The sequence below is a fragment of the Cupressus sempervirens genome, chromosome 10, assembly GCF_028749045.1.
Source record: "Cupressus sempervirens isolate cs-2001-9-10 chromosome 10, ASM2874904v1, whole genome shotgun sequence".
Taxonomy (NCBI): Eukaryota; Viridiplantae; Streptophyta; class Pinopsida; order Cupressales; family Cupressaceae; genus Cupressus; species Cupressus sempervirens.
In genome coordinates, this window is record NC_143127.1 from 915,202,706 (window position 1) to 915,228,233 (window position 25,528).

The following is a 25,528-nucleotide window of genomic DNA, read 5'->3' on the forward strand; positions in this document are numbered from 1 at the left end:
AGTAGATAGAACCAGCTTTCCAAAAATATAATGTTTTCAAAAAATGGACATGGGACACAAAAGAAAAGCTTGCTGGAGTTAAAAACACAATTTTGGTATTTCACAGCCAAAAAAAGGTATAAAACTACATCAAAACTTGAAAATACCTACACCAATGTCTCCATCTTAGAACTAGCTTTCCAACACTTCTTTTAGATCAGAAAATACCTTTGTATGCTCAAGTTATGGCCAAAAAATTGAAGGTAGGTAAAAAAAAACCTAGGAGAGATGCAAGGGCAATGATGCAGTGATGTCATGCTGATGTCAACATTTCACAAGTTTAAAATTGACAGGTAGTCAGTCATCACGAAAAAAAAAGAGGCCACATGAAGATGATATGGCAGGGGTGATGTGGCAGGTCCACATAATAGAGTGCCACATGGCACCCAGGCCATATGTCACCCCCATACGCTGTCGAGTGGATGCAAAATGCTAACAATGCAGACCAGAGAGGAGTTATCCACGGACGAGTGGCATAGGAGTTATAGGTGGTGTAGGAGCCGCTGGAGAGACTGGGCCGAGCAGAGAAATTTGGGGCACCACCGATGATGGGTTGTGTGCGAGCCACAAAGGAGGTTAGGCATAGCAAAGGCAGTGCAGTCAGCGTTGGTGGGACACTGGTGTAGCATGGGCAGCCCCACAGTGGCTACTAGGTGGTGTGGCCTAAATTTATTATTTTTTAATTTTTTTAAAACCCTACGATCGTACGATCCATATGGAGAAGCCCTCCAAACATAAAAAAATTACCTCCTAGAGTCTTGTCTCAAAAATTGATGAATTTTATATGGATCCTAGCTGAAAAACACCTTCCATATCTAATGGCAGTGTCCATTTGGGTCCAAAGTGCTTTGAAAAAAAATTGTTCCCCTAATTTGAAGAAAAATGCACAAACAAACTAGGGTTTGTGACTTCAAATCACAGCTTCAAAAATCCTTCAATCAAGTAGCAGTAGGAAGACTCTGATACCATGTTAAAGTTGATGAAATCTAACTCTGAAGATGTCCAAGATCACCTACATGCAAAAACCTATCAAAGGGAAGCCAAAGAGAGAAGAGCGCGGAGCTAGGGAAAAACTCTAAATAGACATGAGAGAGAACAAGAAATGCAAACACAAGAAAATATGTAGTTACAATATGTTGAATGTAATGTTGTTATGAAAATACAAAGAGGGAGCTCGAATGTAAAGAGCTCAAGGAACCTCCTAGAACAAGCTAGAAGATGCTAGGAGATAAGTGTGACAACTAAGCATACATCCACATGAGGTGGAAAGTCCTCAAACAAGGTGAGAGGATAAGTTTGACTTAGGAGAGAACAAACCCTCATATTGTCAACAACTTATAACAAACTCCTAGACTACAACTAATAAAAGAAATGCATTTACCTAAGTAAGCTTAAGTAAATAGAGTAAATAATTAATAAATTAATTATTTACTCTAACATCGACCTCTAAAGGAAGCATGGGCAAAAAAAATCCAAAAAGAACTAAAGTCATCCAAAGATTTTTTAACAAAAACACTAATTTGCAAACAAAAGAAGAGATACCTAGAACCAAAGACTAAATCCTAAATCTAACCTAGATATCTAGGTAATCCAATTGATGTAAAATACGAAACTTAAAATTGAAATGGCTATAAAGAGGAAATGACAAAAATACCCATAACAAAAAGATTGCCAGAGAACAAAAAAACTCTAGCAAAAGAAAACATGAATTAAATGAAAGAAGCTAAAATAAATTCATACCCTACTAAGGGCTACCAAGAGAGGAAAACACCACCACTACCACTCTACCTATTAAAGCATTAGAACCAACAAAACACAAGAGAGTGGAGCCCAAGAAACAAAGAAAGACAGCCATGCTCTTCTTACCAACCACAATAATAACCAACAATAGACAAGAAAAGCCCTAAAATAGGTCTTCTCCAAATAATATATTCACAAGCATAAAACATAAACCAAAGAGCTTTAATGATGAACCTACAACCAATAAAACAACTTATGAGCAGTAGGGTAGTCTAACTAGGAAGATGAAATCCTTCCTAGCCAAGCCCATAGTCCAATGAACAATAGTAGAGGACAACCCAAATGATGACTTAAAACATCTCTAACCAAAGAATGTAATAATTTAAAAAGGGGGCCTATATGTGAGAAATTTGAACATGGGAAACAACCCAATATAAATAACCAAAACAATCTAAAGGCATGAAGAAGGGAAGAAAAACCCCATGACACCCCTCTTAGGCTAGATAAGAAACAAACCCAAGAATATAGATACGTCACAATATTGATCCCGACAAGACGGGAATAAGAAGCTTTCTCCTCAACAACAACTAGAAAACTTCCTCCTAGCACAACACATCTAGGTTTAACAACTTCACCAATAATGATATACCTCCATAGCCCATCACATGGTTCCTTAGTAAGAAAAACACTCTCATTAGAAATAGATAGCTCTCCCCTAAACTCAACACTCAATGCTAAGAAAAGAGAAATACCAAAAAATCCCTCCCAAATAGGGGCACCACTGCTTTCCTAGGCCAAAGGGAAGCCAGTGACACCAAGCCAAGAACTACAAATAAATGTGACCAATGAAAAATTAGACTAGTCATCATTTGAGCCTTATTTGGACTCTATGATGCTCCAAACCCTAGTGATTATTGCTGCATTGCTCACTCTTGCACCCATCGTGTATTACCCATTTTTCAAAATCCACATAGAATGTTATCCACAACTACATTCTAATTTGATTGTCTATGTGAATAAATTCTCTGTTGTTAAAAGACTACCAATTCAACATGTACTTAACTCAAGCAATGGTGTCTCACAAGCTTAAGTTTTCTTATTCTATTTTCAATAATGTTCAATAAATCTCGTAAATAAATAAAAGGTTCCTACGTACATTAATATTTGGTCAATAGTTGAAAAATAGTTGTCCAAGGGTTTTACTCATCCTTGAACTTCATTGGTACTTGCATCTCTTAACCTATATTTATAATCTCACTAATTATACATTATATAATCAATCTCAATAATATTTATCTTTCATAATGATATATTAATTTCTCTTCATTCATACAAGTTTCAACTATTATTTATTCTACCTTAAAAGATTGTAAACACTAACAACTATTTCCTAAGTTCCATCTAAAATTAATTTTTTAACTATTAACTTTGTTGATCATCCAATTATGTCCATAAATCCATAAGCAATTGTCACGACGCGGCTATCCTCTCTAAAAATTGCACCATAGACTAAATTTTTAAAAAATGAACACACTATGAAGTTTTTTGAAATTTTCAACATTTGATCTTCATGATTTTTATATTTTATAATTGAAAACAACAAGACTTTTGAGAAAATTCACATTTGACTTTTGTTTGACTTTTTTTTCCTATCTTTAGTGCATTTTGTCTAGAGATTAGCTAGCACCCAACTGTCATCACCTACCTAGAGATTATAGAGTATGTGGAAGTAAGCATTATCAGCCTACGTATAGTCCATGAATCCAATATTTGAAAGGAGGAAAGTGACCAACAATGACTAACGACAGGTGGCCATATGCAAAGGAAAACAAATGATGTGTGGAATTTTATGTACCTAATGAACATCAAAATAATTGTAGTGCATTTTTGTTTTGGTGTAACTCCATTTCTACATGGCTGGACATTCTTGATCCATTTAAATATAGAAATATCTAAGGCAATGGGACCCTCTATTTCACAATGAAGGTAGATGCAGGGCCTTTTATATTACAACCAATTAAAATTCATCAATGGCATCTTTTAACTTCATGAAAATCAATGAGAGGATAGAGCATTGTGTTGTTGAAAAAAAACCTTGACCATGACTCATGATGTTGCATCCGTGCCTATTTAAATAAACATCAACATTGAAAAAATGATATTTCTCATACCATGGCTTCATGAATGTTATTATCACAGTCTAACACAAGACCTTTGTGAAGACTTTGACTCTTCTTCCTCCACATGATCCACTCATGGTGTTCCATGTATGCATGATTTTTTCTCTCAAAATTCCAACTGGAGTCACCTTCGTTTGGTCACTGAATGAAGAAATACCCTAGACTCCTTGTCTTCCTTAGGTTCTCACAAATGAGAACCTTTTCTTCTAAGAAACTATCTCTATAAATAGATAATTTAGATCTTTTTCTTCTTAACAACAATCATCCATTTTAGGCATAGTTAGGATTAGGTAGGATGTAATGAATCTACCGACCTTTCCATTTGGTTCCTCTAGAAACTTCTTCTACAATACTCCTTGAATTTTCCTCAAAATGGTTTATCCTGAATTCTATGCCACCATCTTATCAAAGTTATCTTCCACATGCTTCACACAATTCAAGAAAACAAAATAGTTAGCTTAGATTCATCAAATCTTTAATTTGACACATTTACTCGCACTCAACATCAATATGTTGTCACTCGATATGGTTACTCTTTTATCACTTGACCAACACTAGTTCACTTAGCAGACACTAAATTTTACTGATGCTCAACACCAACTAAATTGTACTCCGCATAAACTAACAATCACTCATTTTGCATTGTTCTTCATCTTTACTTGACACCTCTTGCTTATCACTTGGCTTCTATTGATTTCTATTTGGCTTGCATTGACTACTCGGCAAGGCTTGGTAGACACTTTTCTTACTTGATCTTCTTCCTGTCTTAACTTGAGTAATCTTTCATTCCAGAGTTTAATTAGATAAACAATACACTATAACTAGTATCAATGTCTTACTTGGTCTTAGTACTTCTTTTACATACCAAATAACTCAACCTTTCTCTAGGTGCTATTTTTATCTCCTCTTTTCAAATCCTCTTCATCAATCAACTTAATTATAGCTTTCAGACCAAAAATAAATTATCTCACCGGTAGGCAACATGTTTGACATCATTGAGAAAATAATGATTATTCCATTATAGGTTCTTCTCTTCAAAACAATCTTATATCAACATTATGCATATAATAACTCCTTATATCATGGATCATGTTAACTTTGGGTGGTATCGAGGATAATGCACCCATTGAATCTCCTTTCATTGCAATTTATGGAAAAGCACAAAATTTTGGTAGAGGACAAGTGTCACTCTTCATCAATTGAATTGTACTAACCTCTTAGCTCATTCTAGTGGTAGATGAAGCTGTCATTTTTTTTAAAGGTTCAAAAAAATTTCTTTCTTTTGAAATACTAGGTACAACTTAGATCTTCACTCGATCAATCTTCTCATACCAAATTTGATCCAAATCACCTTAAGATCTTTTTCTTGTCACTCAAAAAGCCAAACTGCTCTATGCTCTTGCAATCTATATGCAAGGTGTAAAATAATGTTATCAAATTTAGATATATACCTTCTTTTGGTCAATTTAGGGTCTCCATTAATGTTGTGTACTTAGGTAGGTGAAAACCAACTATCTTGGTTGACATCAGTTCATTTGAACTAGGTCTTTACTATACAACTCAGTCTCTTCCATCTGACTCAACCTATACACCAATTTACTTTTGAAGTACTTAGTCCATGTTGCAATGCTCAGTCAACATAGATAATTTTACTGATGTTTGACATCCTATCACATATCTATTCTTATGCATCTTTAGATATGTCAATATGAACTTTGGCATATTTCATTTTAGGAACTAATGCATGATATATATTTAAGTATACAGTTCCATACATACCTCTCTTGTTTAGTTTGAGATGACATGATCACCTTTTCCATTTGCTCCACTATTTCCATCTTCTACTTTCTTTCTCCATCCTTGATTCATCTCGTTCTTTACTTGTTCAATATCCACTTTACCTTTAGCTTTTTCTTTGATGTGATTTTCTAATGGTACTTGAGTCCCACAATTATGGCTTGAATGTCCAAACTTTTGACACTTGTAACATGTATTCTTAGCTACATAATTCTACTACTAATTTTTCTAATAGGATTTTGTCTACAATTTTCATTCATATTCTCTATGCCCACACTCATGGATTTGATGTCCTTGTTTCTTGTAGTAAAAAATAATGACTAGTAAATTTAGGCTTAGGATTGTGTATAGCATGGTTTCTTTGATAAATTATTGGAATATGACTAAGATTTCCACAGTCATAGCATGTTGATTTCTCTTTGACTTTGCATTCCTTAGTTCTCCATTCGTAGATGATTCTCCTTGCTTAGTGCATGAATTTCCTAAGCCATAAGTACTACCACATGACTTCATTAGTTTTTCAATGTATTTCATTGCTTCATTTGGTTTGTTGAATCTTTTCATAAATTCTTTCTTAGTTTAGTCCATTCTTTAGCATGACCTTTTGTGAACTGAGATTTTCAATTTCTACATCATTTGGTTTAATTCCTAATTTGCAAGCATCAATTGATTCATCATGGCCAATTTAGTATTTGTGAGCTTTTGTACACCTAATATCCTTTCTTCAACTCTAGTAGCCATTGCACTTTTATCTTCCTCGGCCATGGCCTTATCTTGTCCATCATTTTTCCTTTTCTCGACCACTTCACATAGTCTAAATCCTCTTAATTCTTCAATCATGAGTTCAATCTTTTCAAGTAGATCTGTAGATGTTTTATCATTTAGATTGATTGGTTCAAATAGTCCTTCAGTCTCAACTTCTTCATAGGAATTTTTTTTATCTTGGATAGCCAATTCCTTTCATTTGTTTAGGGATTTCTTCAAATCTTTTCTTTCTTTCTCAAGTTTCTATAGTATGAGTTTCATGTCAATCATCTGATTGTCAATAACCTTGTCCAATTTATAATCTTTTGCCTCTAAGATCTAATATCCAAGAGATTAAGCTTCTCTAAGAGACCCAAAGCTCTGACACCAATTGTTGATTGATGGATGTATAAATTGGGTAACAAGATACTAAGAGTGGGAGTGGGTGGGGGTGGGCAGGGATTTGGTGGGGGGGGGGGGGGGGCGAATTAGAATCTTAAAAACTTTCACTTTTCAACAATTCATTCACACATTCACCAATTGTTTTATGCATGTAAAACTTGTAATAATAAACTTTCTATAATATGTAGATCTAATCTATCACCTACATGAGATAAACACAAAAAAAAAAATAGATTACCCAAAAACCCTCCAAGGTGAATGTAAAACTAGGGTGGGGATGAAAGACACAAATCTTCACTACTGTAGTAATAAAGTTAACTTATTAAGGTTACAATGTTTGATAATAATTCTACCCTATGAGGGGCCTACCTTGTTAAAAGTTGTTGAGTATCTTAGGTCTCACCTTGTTAGAGAATTTAATGCTTATAATAAAGTAAGGACTTTGTTAGGAGATTTATATAGATCTGTTAAGATCACTCTGTTACTTGAGATTTACCTTGATTCAATTTGACTAGAACTAATTCAATATCTGACTCTCAGTTTTCACTGTAAGCTAATTTTGCGTCTTGTCTTTGTAAATTGATTCTCTCTTCTCATGTGATAAAGCTTTTATTCCCCTTCATTGCACTAATTAGGTCAATTGTTCTACTAAGGTGAAAAAACACTTCTACTTGACTTATGATTTGATCTTGACCCTTCACTTCACCATTCACATATTGCTCGTCTTACTACAATTTAAGTTAACATCTTCTCTATTTAAAGAGTTTCATAAATATCTTTCTAGATGCTTCCATATTTTGCCTCTTCATCTATGTCATTGACCATAGAACATAGGGATCTGTGATCCATATCATAAAACTCATAATCTCTACTATAACAATCTATACAAATATTTTATGTTCCTTCCATGTCAACTTGAAAATGATTTATCTCAATATTCATATCATTTCTGAATTTTGTGTAAACTCTACATTGCTCGACACTTACTATAGAACTTGGCACTAATATCCCTGAGCTACTCGGTAGGTGTTGAACTTAGCTTGTATGGAAAATACTTCATGACCACATACTTTCTTGGTTCATATAGAGCTTGGTATATACAAGTTTATATACATGACTTGACCTATATAGAAAAGCCTGGTCGCAGTGATGACTGTCTGACTCTGCCTAGTAAATGATTAAGTGTCTAACACTAATAGATAACAATAACTAGAGATATGAATAATATGAAGACAAGACTAGTAAAGATTAAAAATTTTTATAAAATAGAATAAATAAATTGATTTTTCATTTAATTCAATGTGATTTCTTTGAAATTAACATTCCTAGATTTATAAGCCTTTATTCCCTTAAATAAACATTTACATGAATATAACTTTCCAAAACTGAATTTCAAGTTAACTATTTATTTATTAATCTAAACTAAATTCACACTATTTAATGTAGTATTCCAATATATTTTGCAAATTCATTTTCCTTTGACCTCAGTAAAGAATTAGTGAATCCTAATCTATGACTACCCATCATAATCTAGGTATTTTAATTTCTATGATCATTATAAGAAACCCTTCTATTTTGCATTGAATAATTCTTTGTAGAGCCATGATCATTAGGAAAAGATTTAGATGCCTTTTAATTAACCAAAATACTAGGGCCTAAGAAGAATGACACCATATGTACCTCATTTATGTGCTCTCCAAGAAGAGTAACATAGTTTCTTTAAAAAAAACCTCATTTCCTTTGCAAACATTTTCCTAGAAATCCTTATTTCCCAAGACGATAGTTGCTTCATATTTTTTTTAAGGTTAAACTTTTTTATGGTTTGCAAATTTTTCATTCAGATTTGGAGCCATTATTTTTATTTTGTCATAATATATTACATTTTATTATATGCTTTTTATTAAGAAGGCAAGGATTGGTAGGCCCCTACAACCTGGTACAGCTACAAGATCCTTAGAACAACAATATAATAAACAAAAAGCTTATCTGAGGAGGCAAGCCTCGAAAGCTAAGTCCAATGGGTTTTTGAAAGGAATTAAAAACTTTGTAGGGTTTTCAAAAGGAACCCAAACCTTCAAAGATTTTCCTAAGAATCCTAAACCTTCAAATTCTACCAAAACCACCATTTCTTCCCAACCAAAACCCACATCTATCCAAGAAATGCCCTTTAAAACTGACAATAAATACCTTACTAACATTAGAAAGAAACTAGAGAAAACTATAGTCCATGCATTCAATGAAAACATGCTTTCCTTTGATAGTAGCTAAAAAGGAAACAAGATCAATGGAGAGAAAAAATCCCTAAACAAAATATCACATAGAGAGCAACGAAAAGAAATAACTTTAAAGCTCCAAAACTGGGAGCCAACAATCCTACTACCATAAGGAAATAATAGGGAGATTCAAATCCTCCAAACTCCTCCAAGAGTTGAAGTTAGCCCACTCAATTTGAAACACAAACCTCATTATTTCTCCTTCTTGAGTAAAGTTCTAGGCGAAAACCATTTGACAAAAACATAAATTGTGACCGCCCACCAAAAATAATCAAGATATCCAAAAATAAAGGCACAATCAAATAAACCTAACAAATATCACCCTTTAGAGGGGAGATCTCTACCATGCAAATGGACCCACCAAAATCAACCATAAGAGAACTAGTCTTCTTGGAAGGATGAAAAATAGATCCAAAAGAGAAGAAACAGAGAGCCTCTTAAAGAGTCCCAAAATAGAATCTCCAAAATTAGGTTGATTAGAAACACAAGCAAGAGAAAGCCACAAACTTCCACTCTAAAATCTACCAAGTTGTATCTCAACTAGCACAAAACTAACTGAATAAAAGAGAAAATCTTAGAGCACAAAGGGGCTAAAAAAGCTAAACCCAATAAAAAGAGAGAGAAGGCCAAAGAAAAACTCCACAATAGGGATCTCCCACAAATAGCATAAACACCACCCATCCATGTTAACACGACCCTTTACCAAGAAAGAAAGGAGAATTGTCACGAGCAAGGGAGAATAAATCCTGTAGCAAGAGAAGAAGAAAAAGACCTAGCATAGACCATTGCATTGGGAAACATCAAACCTAGCTTGAGTACTCCAAAAAGAAGAAGCCCTTTGAGCTAAAAACCAAAAGACCACACATAAAAAAACTTTTCTTACATAGGTCATGACCACAACAACTTGAACACCAATGATGCCCAATGTTGCCAAGACCACAACATCTAGGATAAAATGCACATTTTGTCTCCCTATGCCCATGAAACTAAAGGGGGATGGGTGGGAGAATATGGGAAACACCCTATAACTAGAGAATAGAGGACAAAGAACCAAAAACTTCTAGTCCTCACCTCCATAATCCTCACTACAATCCTTACCATTAGAGCTTCCCTTGTTGCCCAAAACCCTACTCTTGCTCTTCATTTTCTTCTCTTCTATAGAATCAGATACAAAGTTAAATTGGCTCTCATAACCCATAACCCGCAAGGAAATCATCGAAGATAGAAGTAAAAATCTCATACAACTTGCACTAGCAATCTCACCCACATTTTCATCACTGTGCAGAGACTACCTCCCACTATGAACTCTTTGTAAGCCACTAATACCCTAAAAAGGGACTTCCCATGGAATCAAAACCATAGATGCTCAGGGGAGCCCAAAGGGTTTCTCCCTATAAAATAATACTGCCAAAAACTATAAATTACTCAAACATTAGTTTTCTACCAAGCAAAGCGATGACCCCAAAAAGAAGACCAAGTAAAATTACTAACAACCTCTTGCCAAAAGCATTGAAGGCCTAGATTATTCCAATATCTAATTGGGCCTCCATAGAAACTAAAACAATAACTCTGATCATTAGGCTCATTGTCTAAAGCATAATCATTAACTAGTTCCCCATTCAAAACACTACCTACTCTTCCACTCATTGGAACCTGTTGCTCATTACTTAGTACATTCTTTTATCATATTAACATTTTTATTATATATAGGTTTACACTAGAAAGAAAATCTATAAATATGTTAGATTATTAAATAATAGAATTTATTGCATCTAAATTGGAGCTACCACCATGCAAATAAATTCCATGTAAGTTAACTTATTACAGAACCTAATCTACATATTAATGATACCATAAAATTTATGCCGGTTGAAATGAACTTTACATTTTCAACATTTCTAAATTTCCATAATTCATATTTGTTTCTCTATTTTCTAGATTCAATTAATGGATTTCCAAAATCCACATTGTAACTCCTTTCATGTCTTGCATTGTGACGATGAATAATGTAATGTGATCCAAAACATTCATACAAAGAATCTTATCACGTAGTCAAATCTAGATGAAAGGAAAACATTATATTTTATAACTATTTTTATGGAAATGAGGTTCATATTAATTCTTTGCAGGTTAAGGAAGTTTAGGATACCATTTTTATTATTTAATCTATTCAATATTAATAGTGTAGATGTTTAAAACTGATAGTAGATGACAAGATGTTTTATTATGCCTAGAAACTATAAATAGATAGTGGATTCCATTTAGTTTTTCAAATTTTAAGGGCCAATATATCAATAATTTAATGCGGTCTCTTTCCATTTCATATGAGGTTGAATGTAGTTGTTCCCTTGGTTGGAGAAGGGTTATTTGTACATTAGGCAGTAGTAATTCCACTTAAATTAGACAACATTTTTTGATGTTAGATGGCAGTTAACTTTGATTATCAGACAAATTCTTTGGTTCCTAAAAGGCTATTACTTTTAAACACTTTCTTAGGGAGTAGAATGAGATTGGAAATTAATTTTTCAAATGGGATTCAAATCAAATGAAGGCTTGGAATTTAGTATAATTAATAATTACCTCCTGATTGCCTTACATGTAGTTCCTAGATGCTATTACTTTTAAATGCATTCCTAGGGAGTGGAATGAGTTTGCAAATTATTTGGTCAAATGGGCTTCAAGCCAAATGAAGTCTTGTAATGTAGTGAATAGGTAATAATTAGCTCCTAATTTATCTCACATTATATATGAGTTAATGAAAATTGATAGGGTTTTCTACAATTCTTTATTTTCAAAACCTTGCCCTTTTTTTCTATATATTTCTTGTGTTTGAATAAATCTTTATCTGTCTTTCAATGTAAACTTCATGTGTAAGTCTATAATTACTTTAGGCAAATCAAATAACTAATAGTTAGTTTTCATAATTTAGAAAATCAATAATTTTCCATGTACACTATATAGCTTGAAAATATGAGATAAGTTAAATTTTAATTGGTTTATACAATTTTTTTAAACATTGGCTTCATTTTATTTATAAATAAATGCAATATTACTATCCTTATAACAAGTAATAAAATCTTAAATATTAAATTGTAATTGGTCTATATATATTTTTCAATCATTAGCCAACAATAAATAATAATAATTGCGAAAGTACTATACATATGATAAGTAATATTTGACTTGCTATGGAAAATATCTCCTACTTATCAAGATAATTTAAATAAATAAAAAGTTGAAGAACAATATCTCCTACTTACCTTGTAAAGAGATCAGGTAAGTTTTAATTGGTCTATAAAACTTGTTATAATTATTAGTAAACACTAGTAATTATAAGCTCATTTGAATACTACTAGCCTAATGACAAGGACTAATAAAATGATTATGAAATAAATAATAAAATATAGAATGATGTCTTTTGGATTTGTAATCCTTTTTAATTGTCTCTATTCTTAATATTGATATCAATTTTAATTCTAACACTAACCTTAACCATAGTTATAATTGTAACCCTAATTTTAACCATAACTTCAATTCATAATTTGAAATCATTTAATTGCAATCTCAATTCTAATAATAATTCTAATCATAATTATATTAGAAGCATTGTCAAATATCTAATCATAATCTCAATTACAAGAATAATGCTAGATTTGAACTCTGTGATCATTTTAATTACATATTCTAGTAACATGAATTGTATGACTAATTTGAAATAGAAGCTAATGTCTAATCCTTATTTTAATCATAATTCAAAGTCTTATCATTGACAAGTATACAATATTGGTAGGTTAAGTTTACCTCTAATGAATGCTGAGTGGTCAAGAAAAAAAACTTAAATTAAAAACTATTTTCTAAAATAGCCATATATCGTTTACCTTCAACTATTTTTAAAATGACCTAATATGGTATAACTTCTAGATAGTCCATCCATTAGTAAACGTTGTATACTTTAATATGGTAGCCCAAATAGAAAAAGTTTCAAAATAATTTTCTCTGTTTGTTAGATAGGTTGTGGAATCAAGACTTTTTCAATTGCTATGTGTATTGATCCAAAAATATTTAGAAAAAAATAAAAGATGGCATCATTTGTGGGAGATAGATTTGATTTATCTTCTGTTTGAATTGATCTCTAAAATACCAAAAAATGAAAGGAACTAATATTTGTGTGTAATAATGGGAATGTGCTGCTTTATTGCCTTAGTTGTCTTTCTTTGACTTCGATCACAATAAACAATATATTGTAATGCTGGTGAGAATAAATAACTCGCCTGCAATACCACAGTCTACATAATAAGCTCCCATTTTTCTTGCCATCATAAAAATTCAAGAACTTTGGCACATGTGAGTATTTCTCCAATATCAATAAGAATATCCAGAGCCTTCTTGCAATTAGAGAATAGTGCAAGGCTGATTATTTTATTCTCCATATTACTAATATCTCCCATTAAAGAAAACCCAAAGACCAGGCTCGGATGCAGCACAACCCCCTACAACAATGTTACGGTCTGCGGTGATGCCACCAAAGCGATCTCTGCACTGGGACTCCAGATACAAAAGATTATTTTTTTGTCCAGAAGAGACAAGAGCCGTCTAATACCACTTTCTATGGACTTTCCGCCTGCATTCGTTCCCTTCAGAAGGATTTTTGTAAAAATCACCTGAGTATGGCTTAGAAAAATATAAATAAGCGTTTTCCTACATCCGACGGACGGGCTACAGATGCCGGCTACTACTTGCGATACGATACCAAACCCTTCTTCCCAAGCAAACTGTCAAGCTCACGAATTTCTTACCCATGGGTTGGAGATTGTTTATATTCATTGAACAGTTTCCAATTTTGTTGAAGCTTCTGACATCTTTCCTTAGAAGCAAGTTTGGATTTCATAAATGAAATTTCATAAAATCACCTGAATCGCTCTTGTTTAGAATTTCTGTCAGACATTTAGTATAATTTACAATGTTTTTTTAATTCTCCATTTTTAATTTCAGGGAAGAAGAAGGAGACGAGTTCAACAGTGGGGATAATAAGAAGATAATGCGGTCAAAGCAGAGGAAAGGTAAATATTGTTTTATGCTAAATTTTTTGCGAGTTGATTCGATCTTATCTAATACTAATATCACAAAATAAAAATGTGTTGAACAGCAGATGTTGAAGGAGCCACGGAACTCCATGGACCAGAAGATTTTGACTTCAAGGTTCTTAAAAAGGCAACTAAAAATTTTGACGAGGAGGGTTTGGTGAAGCATTCAAGGTAAATTATCATTTATTTTCTGCCCATATTAGATTTGTGTCCTACTGTAAAATAATTGGTTGGTTTGGGATTTCCAAGGCACGTTAATAAACGGGAAAGTTGTGGCAGTAAAGAACCTGACATTAGGTCAATCTCCCTATGCAATTTTGAAATTCGAGAGTAAAGTGAAACTCATTTATAATGTTCATCATAGAAAGGCTCCTGATTTACGAGTACATGCCCAATAGCAGCCGTGACAGAATCTTATTCGGTTTGCTATTCCCTACCTTTCCTCTTTTTTATTCTTTTATTTGTTACGCCAAATATGATGGGTTCCAAGTGTTGGAATATTTAATGTGATTGGTCATTTTTCCTTGGAGCCAAACGCCCACCTACTTCCCTAATGGCTTGCAGAATGATCAAATGTATTTATTGCATGGTAGGTGAAATTTTTTTGAATTCAGAAATGAGGGGGAAAACATTTTGCAAGTATAACAAAAGAAATGATCAGATTCATTCGAAAAAGAATAAGGAGAAGAAGTTGAAGAGCTCAAAAGTTGCAGAGCAGAGAAAGTGATCAGTAGATCTAGTTTGTTGTAGGGACAGAGGAAGTTCATTTCGTGCCTGTAGTTGCACGTGTTTCTTCTCTGATCATTCTGTAAGTTGAATAGTTTATTGTTTTCATTCATCCTGTTGAAGCAGTGATTTCTCTAGGCATTATTGTATACAACCTTTAGAACTGCAAGTTTGAAGTTTTAGGGTTATTTTAGGGTTTTCTAGTTGAAGCCGAATGCTCCCAGATTTGTAATAGTTTGAATCAGAGTTGAATAGAAAGCAAGCAGGCATACTTGAATCTATTTTTTTCCTTCTTCTATTCATTGCATTTTGGAAAGTTTATTTGAAAGTTTGAAGCTTTGGGTCTCTAGTTTTAATGGTGGAAATATTCACGTCATAAGTCTGCACTCAGTATTATCTTTGGTAGAAGTCATTCTCTATAGTGGCTAGCGAGTACACTCAGTACCTTCTTCTACCGAGCTCCATTCTCCTGTGGCTACCAAGTACACTTGGTGCCTTCTTCTACCGAGTTCACTTGGTAATCACTTTTCCTATCGAGTTCACTCAGTAATCATTCTTCTACCGAGTTCACTTGGTAATCACTTTGGTTACCGAGTTGTGTGTCCTTCATTTACCGAGCTCACTCGGTAAACTCTCCTGCCACTCGATTTATTAAGTGTTGAGCAATTTTTGGGTACTCGGTAATAGTTTGTGTCGAGTAAATTTTAGGGTTGTGAGTTTGAATTTAATCTTTTGTTTTAATATTTCTCACATGATATCAGAGCTTTGAGGCCCCACATCTACAGTGAGTCAGGGCATTTATTTTCTGGGATATTTATCATAGCAGGTGATGCAGGAAAGATATGGCAGCAACCACCATCATTTAATGGATAGAATTATGATACATTTGCAAAGAAGATGAAAACCATTATGGTTGCTAATGACTTGTGGGTGTTTGTGGTAAATGGATTTAATGATGTGACTCATCCAACTCAGTATGTTTCCCTAAAAAATGTACAAAAGACTCATTTGAAGGAGTCAAGGAAGAAGGATGCTAAGGCATTAAGTTTGATTGAAGCAGCAATGATAGAGACAATATTCCCAAAGATTGCAGTAGAAAATTATGCAAAGGAAGCTTGGGATATCCTTGAGACAAACTTCAAGGGGACTGATAAAGTCCACACTGTAAAGCTACAGAATATAAGGAGGGAGTTTGAGAACCTTCAGATGAAGGAAAATGAATCAGTTGTAGACTTCAGTTCAAGGACCTCCCATGTGATTAACCACCTGAAGACAAATGGAGAAGACTATCAAGAGCAGAGGATAGTGGAAAAGATATTGAGGAGTTTACCTCATAAATATGACAATTTGGTCATGACCATAGAAGAGGCAAAAGACCTCACTATTTTGACTATGGATGAGTTGATGGGTATACTTCAAACCCATGAGCATAGGATCAATAGATCCACATATTCTTCTACCCAAGAGCAAGCATTCAAGGCTTAGTCAAATCCAAGAGGAAGGGGGAGAAGAAGAAATGGCTCAAGTAGAAACTCTAGAGACAGAGGCCGAGGTAATGGAGGACAAAGGAATGCTGTAGCAGAAAGATCAGGAAGAGCAGATGGAGCAAGTAGCTCACAAAATATCTCAAGAGGAGGTAAGAAAAACTACAACTCAAATAGGAGTAATGTAGAATGCTACTACTTTCATAAATATGGGCATTATGCAAATGAATGCTGGAAGAAGTAGAATGATTAGTTAGGACAAGAAAATGTGGCTGATGTGAATATGAGAAGTGGACCCAATGTTGTTGCCTTCATCATGTGTAATATTGGTGAAGAAGGAAGCCCTGAAGTTTGGTACCTCGACAGTGGATGTAGAAACTACATGAGTGGTAATGAAACCTTATTTTCATTCATTGGCAAGAGTTTCAAATCTGAAATTAAAATGGGTAACAATGGAACCCTACTAGTTGTGGGCAAAGGATCTATTATGGTCAGCACCAAGAAAGGTGAGAAAAGGGAAATACAAAATGTGTATTTCGCCCCTAGTATGAAGCACAATTTGATGATCATTGGTCAGCTCATTCAAAATAGATACAAAGTGCTGATGGAGGATGACACGTGTGTCATTCATGAAAAGGATGGGAGCAAGAATTTACTTGCAGCAATTCAAATGACCAAGAACATAATGTTTCCCCTGAAGATTGAGACATATTTCTCATCTCAAGTTAGTGTTGTACCTCCCACACAATCAGCTCTAAGGAATGCGATTGAAGACCCCTCACGGCTACGACACCTCAGGTATGGTCATCTTGGCTATGCTGGTTTAAATTTGTTACCAAATAAAATAATGGTAGAAGGTTTGCCACATGTAGGAAATTCTTGTGACAAGTGTGAGGCTTGTATTTTGGGTAAGCAACATAGACTTCCCTTTAATTCTAGAAATTCTAGGAGGGCTAGATATCCATTAGAGTTAGTGCATACTGATCTAGTCAGTCCTATGCAACTTACTTTCATTGGGGGAAGTACTTATTTAATGACATTTATTGATGATTTCAGTCGTAGGACATGGGTGTATTTCTTAAAGAACAAATCTGAAGCATTTGATAAATTTGTAGAATTTAAAGCCTAGGCTGAAAGAGAATGTGGACACTATATCAAAGTTCTAAGATCAGATAGAGGAGGGGAATATACCTCCAATTATTTTATAAATTTTTGCAAGAAACATGGCATAAAGAAAGAGCTGACATCTAGCTATACACCACAGCAAAATGGAGTGGCTGAAAGAAAGAACAGGACCATTGTTGAAATGGAAAGAAGCATGATGAAAGAGAAAGGTTTCCCAACTGAATCTTGGGGAGAGGTTGTGGAAATAGTAGTTTACCTAATTAGTAAGTATCCTACAAAGGTAGTCTGTGATAGAATTCCAATAGAAGCATGGGCACGAAGAAGATGGACAGTTGAACACCTAAGGGTGTTTGGATGTGTTGCATATGCACATGTGGCTAAAGAGCAAAGGCAGAAATTTGATGGCAAAGGTGTGAAATGCATTTTCACAGGGTACAACCCAAAATCATAGGCATACAGATTGTATGACCCATTGAACAAAAAGATGATGCTTTCAAGAGAAGTAGAATTTTTTGAAAATCAGTCTTGGTATGGTTCAATTGATGAGTCACCAAGTACTTCAAGTAAAGTGCCAATTATAAGTGAAGAGGATGCTAATGAACAACAAGAAGGAGTAGATAGAAGAAAAGGCAAGCAGCCTCAGTCATTACCAAGCTCTTCTAGGTATGATTTAGGGCCTAGTAGTAGCAGCAAAGATTCTAATCCCACACTCTCCTCCCTGCTACCAAGAAAGACCAAGAGTCTTAGGGAGATATAACAAGATGAAAGGTATGAAGATTATGATGAGAGTGTTAATTTTGCATTATTTTTTCATAGTGATCCAATATATTTTGAAGAAGCTATTAAGGAGAAGAAATGGTGTAAGTGCATGGATGAGGAAATAGATGCTATAGAAAGAAATGAGACATGGGAGCTAACTAATTTGCCTCCCAAGAAGGAATTGATTAGAGTGAAATGGGCCTACAAGACCAAATGCAATGCTAAAGGTAAGATTGATAGACATAAGCCAAGGCTGGTAGTTATGGGCTACAAATAGCAGTATGGCAGAGATTATGATGAGACCTATGCTCCAGTTGCTAGAATAGAAACCGTGCACGTTGTCATAGCAATTGCAGCTCAGCACAAGTGGAAGGTATTTTAAATGGATGTGAAGTTCACCTTCCTAAATGGTGTATTGAAAGAAGCAGTATATGTGGAGCAACCACCTGGTTATGAAGTTGTAGGTGAAGGGAATAAAGTATATAGATTGAAGAGAGCTCTTTATGGGCTTAAGCAAGCTCCATGGGCATGGTATAGTAGGATTGACTCATATTTCATGAGCAATGGCTTTAGCAAAAGCAATGGTGAGCCCACTCTCTACATCAAGGCAACAAATGGTAATGTGTTGATTGTTGTTTTGCATGTAGATGATTTGATTTTTTTTTGAAATGACAAGGCTCTAATTGGTGAGTTCAAAGAGGTTATGAAAAGTGAATTTGAAATGACAGACCTAGGTCTCTTGAAATACTTTCTAGGCATAGAAGTAAAACAAATGCATGATGGTATCTTCATCTCTCAAGAAAAGTACGCAGGGAAGATCTTGGAGAGATTTAAAATGCATAATAGTAAGGCAGCCCCCACACGAACAGCGGTAGGTTTGAAGTTGAGCAAGGAAGACTCTAGCAAGAGAGTGGATCCAACACTATACAAGAGTATGGTTGGAAGTTTGATGTATTTGATTGCAACTCGGCCAGACCTAATGCATGCTGTAAGTCTAATTTCTAGATTTATGGAAACATCAAGGGATTCCCATTGGCAAGCGGGAAAGAGGATCCTAAGTTATGTGAAAGGTACCAAGGGATTTGGAATCTTGTATACTGCAAATGATGATGTTAAGTTGGTGGGGTATACAGATAGTGATTGGGCTGGAAGTTTAGATGATAGGAAGAGCACTTCTAGATACATGTTTCATATGGGATCGGGTGCAATTTCATGGGCATCCAAGAAGCAACCTATTGTTGCTCAATCTATAGCAGAGGCTAAATACATAGCAGCAAATGTAGTAGCATGTTAGGCTATTTGGCTAAGGAGGATCTTGATAGATTTAAATGAAAGGCAAGGAGATGGAACCATAATTTTTTGTGACAACATTTCATCTAATGCATTGTCAAAGAATTCAGTCTTCCATGGGAGAAGCAAACACATAGAGATCAGATATCACTTCATCAGAGAGTTGGTGAAGAATGGGAATATCAAGATGGAATTTTGTAAGTCTGAGAAGCAGCTAGCAGACATTTTTACCAAGCCATTAAGCATTGGGACTTTTGTACACCTAAGAGAGTGTCTTGGTATAGTTGATTTGGATCAGTAGTGATGCTTGTTTGTTTGGCTCAGGATAAAGGTGGAGTGTTGGAATATCTACTGTGGTTGGTCATTTCTCCCTGGAGGCAAATGCCCACCTACCTCCCTGACGGCTTACAGAATGATCAAATGTATTTATTGCATGGTAGGTGAAATTTTTTTGAATTCAAAAATGAGGGGGAAAACATTTTGTAAGTATAACAAAAGGAATGATCAGATTCATTCGAAAAAGAAGAAGGAGAAGAAGTTGAAGAGCTCAGAAGTTGCAAAGCAGAGAAAGTGATTAGTAGATCCAGTTTGTTGCAAGGACAGAGGACGTCCATTTCGTGCCTATAGTTGTACGTGTTTCTTCTCTAATCATTCTGTAAGTTGAATAGTTTATTGTTTTCATTCGTCCTATTGAAGTAGTGATTGCTCTAGGCGTTATTGTATACAGCCTTTAGAACTACAAGTTTGAAGATTTATCAGCTTGAAGTTTTAGGGTTATTTTAGGGTTTTCTGGTTGAAGTCGACTCCCAGATTTGTAATAGTTTGAATCAGAGTTGAATAGAAAGCAAGAAGGCATACTTGAATCCATTATTGTCCTTCTATTCGTTGCATTTTGGAAAGTTTATTTGAAAGTTTGAAACTTTGGGTCTCTGGTTTTAATGGTGGAAATATTCACGTCATAAGTCTGCACTTGGTATTGTCTTTGGTAGAAGTCATTCTTTGTAGTGGCTACTAAGTACACTCGGTGCCTTCTTCTACTGATCTCCATTCTCCCGTGGCTATCGAGTACACTCGGTGCCTTCTTCTACTGAGTTCACTTGGTAATCACTTTGCTTATCGAGTTCACTCGATAATCATTCTTCTACTGAGTTCACTCGGTAATCATTTTGGTTACTGAGTTGTGTGTCCTTCATTTACCGAGCTCACTTGATAAACACTCCTACCACTCGGTTTATTAAGTGGTGAGCAATTTTATGGTACTCAGTAATAGTTTGTGCCGAGTAAATTTTAGGGTTGTGAGTTTGAATTTAATCTTTTGTTTTAATATTTCTCACACCGAGAGTGTAGTGATTTTCCTTGAATGCAGGTAAAAATAAAAGACTTTTGAGTTGGAAGGAAAGGTTCGAGATTATTGTGGGCACTACTCGTGGTCTAGTGTATCTCCACGACGAATTCCATGTCTATATCATCCACCGTGACATTAAGTCAAGTAATATATTGCTTGACAAAAACTTCCAAGAAAAATTAGCAGATTTTGGGCTGGCCAGACTTCTTCCAAATGATAAAACTCACGTCAGCACAAGATTTTCTGGAACACTGTGAGAAAAATAGTAATTTATCTTCTTGCCTTTTCTAATCATCAATATTTCAATATAGATAGTAACACCATTATTTTTAGGGATTTTGCAGAGGATACAAAGCTCCTGAATACGCTCACCATGGGTAATTAATAGAGAAAGCTGACATCTACAGCTTTGGTGTTGTGGTTTTCGAAATTCTTAGTGGTAGAAAAAGAATTGACTTGAAGCAACCACTGGATATGCTATATCTCCTTCAATGGGTATTTCATAATTCTAATAACAGACTTTGAATCCTTTAATCCATTCTTTCCCCTCCCTAAAAATCTTAATCATTTTTCTTAAAATAATAATGGTAGGGTTGGAACCTATATGAAGATAATGAAGGCAAAGATAGAAAAATAAACAGAAATAAAACTAAATTCATTTCCTTTCTCCTTCTTGACTTGCATGAGACTGATTATTGAGTTCATATAAAAAAAAAACCATCTATCAAGATACATGGGTACCCAGTACTAGCCAATTCTATAGGAATTGTTTTTAGATACATGGTTCATCAATATATTAAACACAAAATTTTTGTGTGTCAGGCAAAACTGATAATGGACCCTGTATATGAGCAATGTTAGTATGCTAATAGAAACTAAATTTAAATAAAGCTTCTACAAACTAAACAAAATTCATAAACTTCAAGATAGACTAAGATGAACTCTCAATTGAGAATATGAGTCATTAATGGACTCTCTCAATGAGAAGCTCTCTTGTTGAGTGGCTTTGTCTAAATAGATAGGATGTATGCTCAATATGCTTCCAAAGGATTCAATGGATGATTGTGGATTTTTGGTGTGGATAGATGGCTTTAGTATGGATTTGACTCTCAAAATAGCATTATAACTTTACTTCATCGATTGTGTTATTCTGCAAAGGGGAAGGATCCAATTTATAGGCAAGAGGCTTGAGGGATTGAGGGCTAAGATGCAAGGATGAGAAAAAGCTCATGGAGGGCTCAGATTGCATGAGAGGAGAGCACATGGATTGTGCTTCCTTATAGCCAATCAAGGAGTGACACATGTCACATGGTGAGAGGATGGAGGAAAGGGGAAGGATGAGTCAACAAAGGAGGCTCAAGGGATAAAATCTTCATAAAGACCCTCATAATGACTTGTAAGAGCAATAAAAGGGCTTGTAAGAGTCATTTATGACCTAGTGGACTTCATAAAATTTTATGGTTGAGATATTTTGAGGGTGATGAGAGCAATTTTGACTTGGACTTGATTAAGAAAGTTTTAAGCTTGTTTAGGCTTGTGCAAATGATTAGAGGATGGATTATGATGGTTTAGGATTAGCTTAGGGATAGGCAAGTGGATGGCATTTAATGAGGGTGGGTGAAGGAGGAGATATTTGTTAACTTTGGCTTGGGTTAGTAAGTTTTAACCCATGTTTAGGGAATGTGACAAGGCTAGGAGGGGATTAGGATTAGGTTTAAAGACATCTTCTAGAAGAATTTAGATTTTGGATGAGGATAAAGACTTTCTGGAATAGTCTAGAATCTCCTAGGATGAGGATGAAGACTTTCTAGAAGAGTCTAGAACTTCTTAGGATGAGGATAAATTAGATTTTTAGGAAATAAATAAAGTTTTATTTATTTCAAGGGTTTGGGTTGAGGAGATATTTATTAAAACTTTTTTAATAAACATGAGGATTAATATTTAATCTTAATTAAATATTTTGAGTTGGGATTAGGGGTAGGAAATGATGAGATTAGCCTTTAATTGAAATTAAAGAAGGATTAGAAGATTTTGGAAGAGGTTATTGGTCATAAGGAAATTGGCCAAGTTTTGGGCAAAAAATAATTTTTTTATTTATTTTAGGATTTTTGGTCAATTTATTAATTAAATAATTAATAAATAAGGAAATAATGTTTAAATAAGATTTAAACATTTTTGGGAGGGATTCCTTAATTAAATATTTTTAATTAAGATAAAGGGATTTAATGGCATGAAAATTAATTAATTAATTAATTAATAAATAATGATGTCATCAAGACTTTTTCAGAAAATAAAAATACTTTATTTTCTAAAGGTTTTTAGGTGTCTACATTTTGCCCCTCTTTGATGTGATGCTGCAAGTGGCATGGCATCAAAGATAAGAAAATAAGATGCCCAAGGCTAGAGTAGAAGAGGAGAGAATGGACTGTGAGATGCCCCCTCAAGAAGGTAGCGAGGAGAGAAACCGAGGCTCGATGGCTTCTTGAAAAGTACAAGAATCCGAGATGAGCAAGGAGACTCAGATTGGAAAAGAGAAGGGGCTGAATTAGCTCAAACTCTCACTATGGGAGAATGATAAAGGAGAATTAGATGCACAAGAGGAAGCAAGCTTAAGACCTTAGGGAAGGTGGAGGATGAAGGAGCAGAGCGTTATAAAAAGGAATCCAGGAGAGGGAGATGGATGAGGGGATTAAAAAAAGTTGATGCAACAGGATTTCAAAGGGGCAGATTGGCGGAAGATGGGTTTCAGAGATCCCTAGGACTAGGATTGTGGATCTCGAAACATGAGGCTTGGTGGATTGATTTGGATTGGTGGATCCCTAAGACTAGGATTGTGGATCCCTAAAGCTAAAGGTGAGGAGTGATTCAAAGAGATACTGATGCATAAGCTAGGGTAGGAGAGACGGATGCTGGATATGGATGGGGGATAATGGAGATGAAGGGAATCCATTGAAACTTTTTGAGTGGGGGGATACTTCAAAGAGAAGTACCACCATGTAGTTGAGCACTAGATTTTCTATAGGACTGTTGGTTAATTGCCAAGGTTACCAAGAACATCAAGGCCTTTTCACCAACTATCCAGAGGACTGACGGACTGACTCAAAACAAACATGCAAGGATTTCCCCATCATCACACATGAATCCTAGAGGAAGCAGCGTGGAAACGACATTGGAGAACCCACAAGCAGAAAAGAAAAACAAATGAAAGACCTGATCAAGACCTTACGCTCTAATTGCCCCATTCGCAGCATACCATGATATGGAAGATCGTGGCAACCTTGAGGAGGGAACAAGGAGATTGCTTGGAAAAGATACTTCAAGACCCAAAAGGGAAGATCCCAAATCAAAAGAAAGTGAAAATCCAAAAGAGAACCATTTGCCAACGAGATGGGTAGGACGAGGTACTAACGAACCAAGATCAGACATGAGGAAAGCTATATCCTGCAAGGACCTATCGGAGAGCACCTAAGCTGGTGGATTTGGATGATTGATGCATCTGGCAAGCTGAACTAAGAAAGATAACACTTTGGTGATAGGAAATCTAGCTAAAGGATGCATTGGAATATCTAACCAAAGTGTGTGATGTGTGCAAGATGTTGACCAAGGACGAACTGACACGAATGCTGGATAGATACAATGGTACTAAGCTAAAGAGGATGTACAAGCTGATGGACCAAGATATGTTACAAATGTACAAGTTTTTTCATGTTTTGGTTTTTGTGAGATGAAAATGTTTGTGAAGGATGGAATGTCTATAATAGGTGATAGGTGGATAGGTAGATGGTTTGCGAAAAGATTAAGTGAAAATGGGGTTTTGTGTGTGCACGTGATAGTATACAAGCTAGGATACAAGATTATTTATAGGCTGGAATATGGTACAAACCTTGGACAAGATTCGGATAGACAAGGTATGGTACAAGATTTACAAGGTATAATACAAGCTTTGGTACAATATTTACAAGCTGTACAGGAGGTATTTACAAGCTTCATCAGATTTTGGATATTTGGTTGGAACACCAAGGGAACAAGCAAGTGTGTCTTATGGGATGGTGGGTAAATGGATGAGGGATAGGATAGTGATAGATAATGGATTAGTCTTTAGTACACCAGGCACCTGAATTACCAGGTTTTCACCAAGGTACCTATCCAAGGTGCTTGAATTGCCAAGTTTTCACCATTGGACGCTTATTTCTCTTTACTATTTTTTTCTTTTGTATTTTTCAAAAGCTTGGTATACCAAGGATCTTCAAGCATAGAACTTCTTGAGATGAATGATGTTGGTAGGATCATTCAAGAGTTCTCCTTCTGGTGTAGATAGCTGATAAGCTCCAGAGCCAAAGGAAGTAGTGACAACATAAGGACCAAGCCATGTAGGTTCAAACTTGCCTTTCTTTTCTCGATCTACTTGGACCTTCATGTTTTCTTTGAGGACCATGTCACCTGGCTAAAAGTGTCGTGGAAGCACCTTTTTGTTGAAATTTCTTTTGAGACGAGTTTGATAGACTGTGAGATGATCATAGGCTTGTTGCCGCTTCTCGTC

At 35.1% G+C, this 25,528-nt stretch overlaps 1 protein-coding gene across 1 annotated transcript in view; it reads left to right on the top strand.

The window, feature by feature from the left end:
- The window catches only part of LOC149536978 (cysteine-rich receptor-like protein kinase 2), a 35,364-nt gene extending 14,119 nt beyond the window's left edge, over positions 1 to 21,245 (top strand). The window contains exons 4-9 of the mRNA XM_089806391.1: positions 13,629 to 13,825; positions 13,898 to 13,977; positions 14,168 to 14,235; positions 14,322 to 14,430; positions 14,628 to 14,680; positions 21,010 to 21,245. Coding sequence (XP_089662517.1) covers positions 13,629 to 13,825; positions 13,898 to 13,977; positions 14,168 to 14,235; positions 14,322 to 14,430; positions 14,628 to 14,680; positions 21,010 to 21,245 — 743 coding nt within the window. The remainder of the gene's footprint in view (positions 1 to 13,628; positions 13,826 to 13,897; positions 13,978 to 14,167; positions 14,236 to 14,321; positions 14,431 to 14,627; positions 14,681 to 21,009) is intronic.
- The last annotated feature ends 4,283 nt before the right edge of the window (positions 21,246 to 25,528 follow it).